Source organism: Sylvia atricapilla, chromosome 6 (genome assembly GCF_009819655.1).
Source record: "Sylvia atricapilla isolate bSylAtr1 chromosome 6, bSylAtr1.pri, whole genome shotgun sequence".
Classification (NCBI taxonomy): domain Eukaryota; kingdom Metazoa; phylum Chordata; class Aves; order Passeriformes; family Sylviidae; genus Sylvia; species Sylvia atricapilla.
This window is the reverse complement of record NC_089145.1, coordinates 5,648,552-5,658,289: the sequence shown is the minus strand read 5'-3', so window position 1 is coordinate 5,658,289 and position 9,738 is coordinate 5,648,552. Positions and strand designations below refer to the sequence as shown.

General features: G+C 35.3%; 1 protein-coding gene across 1 annotated transcript in view; it reads right to left on the bottom strand.

Annotated features, from left to right (window-relative positions):
• Positions 1–4,290: 4,290 nt before the first annotated feature.
• KIF18A (kinesin family member 18A) overlaps positions 4,291–9,738 on the bottom strand; it is a 29,925-nt gene continuing 24,477 nt past the window's right edge. Inside the window, exons 14-16 of the mRNA XM_066320519.1 lie at positions 9,355–9,459; positions 6,681–6,787; positions 4,291–4,900 (exon numbers count right to left, since the gene is read on the bottom strand). Of these exons, the coding sequence (XP_066176616.1) occupies positions 4,752–4,900; positions 6,681–6,787; positions 9,355–9,459 (361 nt within the window). The 3' untranslated portion in view covers positions 4,291–4,751. The remainder of the gene's footprint in view (positions 4,901–6,680; positions 6,788–9,354; positions 9,460–9,738) is intronic.

Here is a 9,738-nt window from a genome sequence, read left to right as displayed (position 1 = left end):
CCTTTGTCTTGTACTCCAGCCCTGCACCACAATGGTTACAAAGGTTCCTGCTGGTTATTTCCTTTAGCTCCAAATAGCAGTCCTGCTCTTGAGCTGCAGCTCTGACCCACCCCTTATCTTGGTGACCCCTGCCAAACTGACAAAGGTGCTTTTGATATTTGCAGCCTCAAATGACAAATTTACCAGTCTCTTGCCAAAAGAAGTTCTGACGAGTCTCATTTAACATATCTCAAGATTTCCTTTCAGATTTCTACCTCCTTTAAGATCTCTATCATGGCCTTTTTTATTTGACTACTTTATAACTCAACCACTATGCACCTGCTCCTCGGTGACTTATTTAATTAGTAGCTTTCACTTCCGGCAAATGATTCAAAAATTTTATTTAAAATTAATTTCTTTTCCCCTCTACAAAATACAGATTCCTTGTTTTTATTTCCATATTGAAAGACTCAGATTTTGACTTCTAACTATCTCCTTGTCTTTAAAGTATTTGTTCCCTTCTCATCCCACAAGATTGATTTGATAGATCTTCAGGTAAATAGCTTCAGCATTTATCTGCCCCTCATAGGTTATTTTAAAATATCATTAGTCTTAGTTTCCCCTCCCCTTCCCAGGTTAAATACTCAAGTGGTTTTTCTAGGCTTCCTTCCCCACTGACCCCAGGTTAGAAAAGCTGCTGCAATGTGAACATACTAAGAGAGTGATATATAAACTTTAAGACATCACCTATGTGCTGCTCAGGCAGCTTTTGGTGTCTAGAAGTGTAGTCTGCATCATAGTGTCAGGAGGGACTATCGGATCTACACATGATTAAGCATCTAATTACAATGGTGTCTTCTCATTTTTAAAGACTGTTTTCTCTTATGTCACTGTCTTGATGCAGTTTGGGATGAACAACAGGAATTTAGCTACTAACTTTCAATACAAATATGTTTCATGCTAATCGTACAGTTAACTCAATCACTGGTTTCTCAGTCTCCTTCAGAATACAGAAGTACTATTATACCTAAAGTTAGTCTAGCTGAATATCTTTTTGAGGACATCTTTAAGTAAATGAACCAACTGCTTCACTGAAATGCAAGGTGTCCATAGGCTAGCTACTGGTGAAAACAGCATTTTCATCATCTTACCATAATATTTTGTGAACTATAACTACAATTATGCAGTTAAAATAATGCCAGTGGTGTCGCAGACTAAAATTCAAACATGAAATGAAAATAATTTCAATTAAACTCTTTTAAAGCATAATTTATTCTACTGTTAGATTCAATCACTTGCTTGTAGATCTTAGATGTCCAATAGTCATGCTACATAAAACCTTTAGACGTGATGCAAATAGCATAATTAAATTTGAAACAACTGGGAAATCAGGAATAATTTTTCCAAGAGCACTACATAGTAGAAAAATTAAACAGGCCATTTACCATTGCATCTATTCTTTATTAATTCAGCTCTCGGAATTTCCTGCAGGGAATACTACATATTTCACACCTCCAATGGATGAATTTTCTGAAAATGTTTACTTTCTCTTATTGTTAAAACTAATTTCCTTATGCCTGTTTAGAGACTCACATTTTCAAAAATCCAATCAAAGTGAAAGAAAACTAATGAGAAGTCCAGATTATTTCCATGGTGGTCCACTTTGCTAACATAAATCTATTTCTGCATTATGTTGTCAGGCTTCCAAATAGTACCTGCTGTCTTCTGCAGCCAAAGGACCAAACTTACAAGTACAAGACACTCACTTGTCTCAGCAGAGGATATCCCAAAACGTTTCTTCCAATGAGCAGATGCCTCATTACCTTCAGACTGCTACAGAAATTTCTACCACCATGAACGACTTTTTCTAATAATCTGATCAAATTCTTGTTCTTTGTCAGTTTGACAGGACAGCAGATATAATTATTCTGAATGATCTTAACCTTATTACTCTGTGATCTTAATCACAGAGCATTCTGAGTTGGAAGCAAGCCATAGCAATGAGCAAATTTCAGCTCGTGGCCCTGCACAGTGCGACCTCAAGAACCACACCATTTCCAAGAGCCTGTTGTCAGAAAGATGGATGCCTCGAGACATGTTGGGATGCATGTGGGTGGGTAGGGCACAGGCCAGGCTTTGCCACGGTGAGGCAGTGAACTGCTCCACAGCCCCCAGCCCTCCAGCCTCGAGCCCAGCCTGGCAGTGGTGCCAAGCACAGGCACCCTGGAGGCAATGCTCCTCTCTGCCCCAACCCAGCTCCTGAGTGGCTGAATGACCAGAAGTCTCACCTGGGGGAAAGGCACGGGGGTATTTAAGGCCAAACATGAGGCAAAATTTTTGTCTTGACCTACCTTTATCGTGGCATTTCTACCTGAACAGGGCTGGAACCCAGAAACGGGCAGTTACATGTGTGCTTTTCTATCCTTCTTCTAATCCCCTCTCCTTGGAATTTCTTGAGTAACTAAAAAGCAAATTGGTTTAAAGTTTGCTAAGTTGAATGAGTCAAGTTAATGCTCTGAGAAGCATTTTATGTTGATTGAATGTTGTTATAAGTAAGTAAACGAGTAATTGTACAAACTAGACCCTGCAGCCTTTGTGTGTTTTCATAAGAATTTACCAGTGAGACAAGATCTTCAACACCCTTTTCACACTTGCAACATTAACACAATTTAACTCTGCATGGTACAACAGTGAAATCGACGAATTGTGTGCTTCAGATAGATGCTATTACTTCAACTAGTTTGTAAAGACAACCCAGCAGGTAGCAAAGTAGATTCATTTTGTTGCCAAATGGGCTATATAATTCCTCCACTGCTTCCCAAATACACTTTGCTTTCTACCTAACTGGAAATCTGACAAAAAAAATTATTAGGCAATGAAAAGTTATGAAAAGTTTTGTGCCAGGAATATGTGTTCAACGTGTTGCAAAGGACTTTCTGCTTATGAAGTCTAGATACGTTCACAGTATGTAAGAAAACAAATGTATGTACAATTAATAGTGCAGAGTATTAATAGCAAAATCCCGTGTCAATCTGCTATAGCTCTGGAACCACTTAATTTACACTAGTTATAAATGGTAAAAACGTACCTAGCTAACAAATCTATAATCAACTTCTGATTGAATCACTTCTCATGTCAGTTTTTAATTTTCTCAATAATTTTCTTTTAGTCCTTGCAAGTGTTGCAGTTGAACCAATTCCACTCAAGGGCATGCAAGTGACACTAAGAAAACATGAGATTCATCAGTGTTATGTTGTGAAAGCATGCACAAGCTTGTCTAAAAGCTTTTCAGGATTGCTATGGGCATCTATGTGAAAGTCTTACATGCCACAAGAGAAATGAAAGTTACAACTATATTTATAAGCAAAACCCAACATGCCTCTTGTACACGATATCAACAAAAGAAGCTCTCTGTGTACATTTTACATGAAAAACTGAGAATATGAAAAAATCCCATAAATAAAAAATGGTCTTTACCACTTCAGCTCTATCAGCTGCCAAAATCATAAATTAAAATTAATTCCAAAATCTTGTTGTTTATCATGACAGGGAAATATTAAAGTGACCTTTCCTCTTCATTCTACTGAAATTACATCACCTTGCTATGTGGACATCCAAAATTCTAGATTTAGGCTTCACACAAGCCTTTTCCATGGCCAATATTTTCTCGGTTTTATTACACTGTAAGATCTCAGGCTCACCACAACTATATCACACATATTCCTTTTAGAATGCAACTAGGAGAATTTAATTTCTTTCATCCTAGTATTTTTAACAAGTAATGCTTATTTCTTAAGAAATTATTTCTTCCTCTTTGAACTTCCCCAATGAAGACTGCTTCTGCAACACTGTCTGCTCCTTCCATGAGCAGTCCTGAAAGCTTTTGTGAGCAGCTCCCATTTCTTTCTTCACAAGCTTCTGAAAAATGCTCCTTCAATGTATCAAGAATAAATTCTGCAGCATACTTCATCTTACTGAACTGATCAGGTTGGAAGCTCCTTCAGACAGTTGTCTGACACCACTGAAACTACTTACTGGACTTCTTCCTCTGGCTTTCACTAGACTGGAGAAATTCACATGTCTGCATTTGCACAGACCAAACACATTAGAATGACATTCTGCAGGCTGGGCAGGCTGTCAAGGTTATAGTACAACTAGACAGAAATTGCTCTGTCTCTGAATAGGCAAAATTTGCTAGAAGACATTATAAACAACATGTACTGATAACAGTATTTGCAAAAATTGATTTAGACACTTTTCATAAGAGAAGAAAGGACCATTTTTGCTAGAAATACATTTCACGTATTGCTGTTAATAATATTAAAATTTATTTGAAGCCATTAAAAAACCCTCCATATTTACAGGTGAATTAAATTGAAAAAACAGAACAGGAACATTTACAACCAAGTAACAGACTAAAAACCAGAAAGACAGAAAAAAAAAAAAGAAAAAAAAAACTTTTGGAAATATTTTTCTGTCTCTTGGAACTCCATATGTCATTAACAGATGCTAACAATCTAAGAAGATCTAAGCCATTATAATGCTAGGCATGAACATGTTCTAATATTAGCATCTGCTTAACTTGCTTCCAAATGAAAAATTATTTTAACACAAGGAAGCTACTCCAATGAAAATAATTTAGGGGGTAAAAATAATTTTTCTAGGATTCCCATTACTAAACTCTCAAAAACTATTTACAAGAGGAAATCACAGTTCACCCTATTCTTATTTGCTATCCATCAATCCCACTTGAAATATGGATGAACTCAGAACTAAATCCTATTTTTTTTCTTGGAAACACGAAGTAAAAGACTTTTTGATGTCCTTGATTTAACATCCAGTGGGACATTTCCTTGAGAAAGGCTTCTAACGAAATTTCTCGACATATTCTGTTCTTGCTTCCTGCTCTTCATTTTAACTCCTAGTGAAGAAAAATGTTATTAGAAATAGGGAGACACTCATTCAGTAAACAAATAGAATTTAGCCTCCTTTTCAGAATATGTCTAAGAATTTTTACACACTTCTTTCTTTTACTGAAAGCCTATTTTTTAGTATGCAAAAATGTAATCAATCACTCTCAAAGTAATCCAGTGTTTTAATTGTCTAGAAAGTTCTATGATTAGACCCTCATCTGACATGTTATTAAAAAGGCACAATGAGATGTTATTAAAAAGCCACTATGGTCTATAAAAAAAGTAGAAATATGTAAAAAATGTTACGATTTCTTTTATTATAGAATATATTGAAAAATGAACACTATGTCAATTATAGAAAGGTTTGTCTTTTTAATCCAAAAACAACTCTTCCTCTTAGCTATTTGGTTAAGGTCTGTTCTGCTCTTGTAATGCACACTCTTGAAAATAAAATCTATTTCATATTCAGTTAAATATTGAAGAATCAAAAATTTATTCTTATTTCAAAACATGCTTCTGAATTACATAGTTTCTTAAATTCAGAGTAGCAACTGAATAGTGGTAGCTTCATAACTTGGGCTGTTGTAGCAGACACTGATATGGATATAACCATGTAGGCAATTTGCCAAATAAGTAACTTGGTTAGACAGAGTTTAGCCTCAGATATTCAGTTTCCACGAAGCTTCTCCTAATACAACCTCACCATTTCTCATGAATACAGAACACGACATTTTCCTATGTACTTGCTCCCTTCACAGCAATATTTACTTAAAAACATGTATGTGCTGTAAAACTGGTGTATTGCCCATACCACTGGAAAAAGCTACACAATGGAAATGTGTTCTCATGTTGCTTCTCTATCTCATAAGAAAAGCAGACTAAAATTTTAAAACTAATATTGGATCTCCTCTAAATAGGCCAAGATGATAGTTAAGTGTATCTCTGAAAATAGAGAGGAAAAGGAGGCAATTGGGTAGAGATGAAGGAAAATTGTACAGCTCTAGGATATTAAAATCTGTTGCAGGTGCCTAGCAACTTAGTGCCATGCACTAGAAAAGGCAGAGGTTTTTATAAAATTGTGAAGCATTTGTAAATATTGGCTGAAAAAATTAACTGATTTTATAACAGAAAACACTTATGCCCCTCAGAGAGAAGGCATATATAATTGAGGCAAACTTTCACACAATAGAACTTGCTAATATTATCAGCACTATGTTAGAAGCAAAATAATTTTTCCTCATTTATTGTTTTTGCCCAAAAGAGCGCCAAATTTTAGGACCGATAAAACTCTGAAAAACCTGTTATCTATTAAAACAAATCAGTGTGGTGCTGATGAAGCATAGAATTTAAAATAAAGCATAGCTTTAAAAACAGGTATGGAAACTATTAGAGAATCTTATATCTTGATAAACCACACTTAAGCAAAGACAAAATTGGTAATAAAGTTCACCAAATTTCTCAACAAGTACATAAACTTTTAGGCGGAAAACCTTGGCTCTTGGAGAAAAAGGTTTTCCCAACAACCTTGTAATAATATTGAATTTTGCTTAGATATTACCTATACAACTGACATGCTGATTTTTTTTTTTTTTTTTTAATAAAGGGATGTACTCTTCAAACCAGTGGCTTAGTACACTATCACAGCAACACATGCTGTTAAATTGACAAAAACTGAGCAGTAAATCTTGATTTCGCATTTGCGGTGCAATCACTGCTCCCAAGGCAGGGTCCCCCCCCCACCTGTGGGGAAAGCTGTGACACAAAGCCACACAAAGCTGTGACACTCACCAGCCTCCTGGGGAACTCTCAAGGCTGTGTGGCTCAACAGGACGTCCTGGCGAATGCGCTTGGCAGAAACTGGGTTCTGCAGGCTGCAGTCAGTGTTGGATGTAGAGCTGCAAAAGTGGCCAGGAAGGTGGTTTGCTTTCAGTACAACCCATAAACGATAGTGTAGACCTCGCAATATAAAAATACTTTCAATATTATCTGGTGGTCATAGAATCAGAACAGAATGAGAAGAATAAACTAATTTATTATGTATATCTGCGGGTGCTAGTCCCTTTTTTCCTTTTTAAAAATTTACAAGAATGCTTCAACTGTGAAAATAAGAACTAATGCTGGCACTTGTATTAAAAGGCAGGACAATATGGCACAAGTTTTTTTGAAACCACAGAAGCCGGTTTGGTGGCCATCACATACAAATTATACTAAGAAACATTCTTAAGGCATGTTACAAAATCCTTGAAATGGCCAAGCTGTGTTTATTGAACAAACCACATTTTTTATTGCTACAATAACTTTTCTACAGCCTCCAACACACTTGGAGGGGGTGGCTTCATAGCAGACAATACTTTTTAACTAAGCGGCAAGAAAACTGCTACAGTTTCAAATTTATTAAAACTAAACCACTATATTTTATCCATAGTACTTTATGTGATGGACTTAAGGTCTATAGCAAAAATTATGAACCTATCTGATCTCACCCTTTTGCAGTTGCCTCGCAAACTTCCTCAGTTCAACTCTGCAAGACAGCCTCATAAACAAGATAATTGTATTTATGTCCCAAGTTCCTATGCTTGTCCTATCCTGTAATAAATATTGTATTATTTCCACTTTATAGTCCCCTAACTCACATTTTCTTAATAATAATTTTCTGCCTAAATGAAAATATATAGCAAGCAGCAAAGACTAAGACTTTCCTTGTGCCAGTCCTAAAGATCTACTCATGCATGCTTTAGCAAGAGAACTCATGCCAATAAGAATGCAACATTATTTGGTAAAATAGTCTCTCTTATGACTGACTTGCCTCTAATCCCTTATACTCAAAATACAACTGTTCAAATTACACTTCTACAAATGCTAGAATAAAAAAAATGACCACATTAGGAGATGAATGACTGGAGTGAGCCACTTCAATCAGGGAAAGCATGGGAAAGAAAAGAGGGAAAAAGTAAATAAGAGAATGGAACAAAGGCACTCTGAAAAATAAAAAACATATTCCTTTTCTCCTTCACAACTGTGTTTTCATTCCTTCTCTATCATCAACTGCTAGACAAAACCATAAAGAATTTCAGTCTAGAAAAAGTCACTGAGGCAGAATGATCTCTATAAAAGGGATAGAAGTTGTGGGAGTTTTCTGTAGTGTATTGGGAAATACGTTTGAGAAACAAAAGAAACAAGGTGAGCAGAAAGAGCTAGTCTTTTGGGAAGAAATAAGCATATATATGTCTTAGAATTATTACACAGTCATTACAAAAAAAGTACTTTAAAAGCCTGCCAGAGAACTTTAAGACTAGATAAATCAGGCTCCAAGGTTCCCATCCTTCTCCCTAGAGAGAAGGTAGAAAAAACTAGCTTGGTTTCAGAGAACAGGTGATTTATTTTGCTAAATTCATAATCAGCTATTTGAAAATGTGAACAGTACCTCTTCTCAGCCTAGAGAAAGAGTTTATTCCTCATCCTAGCAAGAACAGTTTAGAACAGTAATTGATAACAATCAGAACAGCAACATGAAAACTAGTTGTGACCAGATGAATCTGATCTTCTAGGATAATTCTCCATTTTAAAGATGCTAATAAACAAAAAGGCACTTAAGTTTCTTCCATGTCCTGTGATCTATCTATAGACTTCTCCCAATAGTCTTGAGATAATTCTTCATAAGACCTGTGTGGTGGTACTCCACTTACTGTCTAGCAACAGGTGACTTGTAACATGATTTTAAAAAAGGTAGTATCAACTTCTGCTTTTTGAAAAAAAGGGAAAAAAGTCTGTTTCATAGCTAATCAGGTTTTAAATACATTAAAAAGCCCTCAAAATCAACCAATGAAAGAAACACACACATAAAAAATTAAAATTCAACTTATTGTCTATTCAGTTTCAGCTTTTCTGGTGCTTCTACTAACAAGCCTCTTTTAGGCCCACAAACCAGAAGCGATGATACAAAAGCTCTTCCTACACCAGATCGCAAAAAATAAATCACAATATATGAGACTGAAAATGAATTATCAGAAAATCAAAAGTTGATCATGAAATATTGCATGATAAAATAACAAATTTTTTTTTCCTGCTATCTATTTTGGTATTTTCTAATATGGTGCAGCAGAGGCAGAGTATTTTCAAAAAACTTAGTTTTTTTAACTTATGATGAAATTTCTCTTTTCAAAATTATGTGCCATCTTTCTATACTGAGTAGACCGCAGCTGCACAAGACACAGTATTAGTTTGTAATTATTAAAACAGAAGTTTTTAAACCAAGACTAAAGAAAAAAATATACTAAAGTTACCTGGAAAAAACAACAAAAAAATTAAAGAGATTTCAATAATATTGGAATCAGAACATGGCATATGCAGGTCCAAATTACTTCTATAAGGTGCTGTCAGAATTGAAATAGAATAACAAAACTGAAGTAAGAACATAAGAAATGCAAATTCATTTTGTATAGAAGGGTTAGTTTAATCTTACCTTAATATCTTTCTTTTTCTCTGAGCAGCTGAAGTCATTGCCATATATGAGGGCTTCTCAAATACTGGGGCAGAATTTTTGTTTCTTAAGGAAGAAAGATCAAGTCTGAAACAAAAGAATTACATTTTTGTAAAACACAGTCTTGGTAAAAGTCAAGTCAACTTGTTCTTAGCCCTAAACAAATATAAGGTAAATTGAAAACCAAAACTGGAAATTAATTTTATTAATGTTATTTGATGTAGATTTGCAGACTTCAGACATTCACAGCACCTTTAAGCATGGCATTTCACAGTGTGGAGAAATTAAGTATCCATCTTACAGACAGAAAACATAAGGCTTAGAGAAAGTAACTTGTCTGAGTTACAAGTCACAATCAATTTTAAA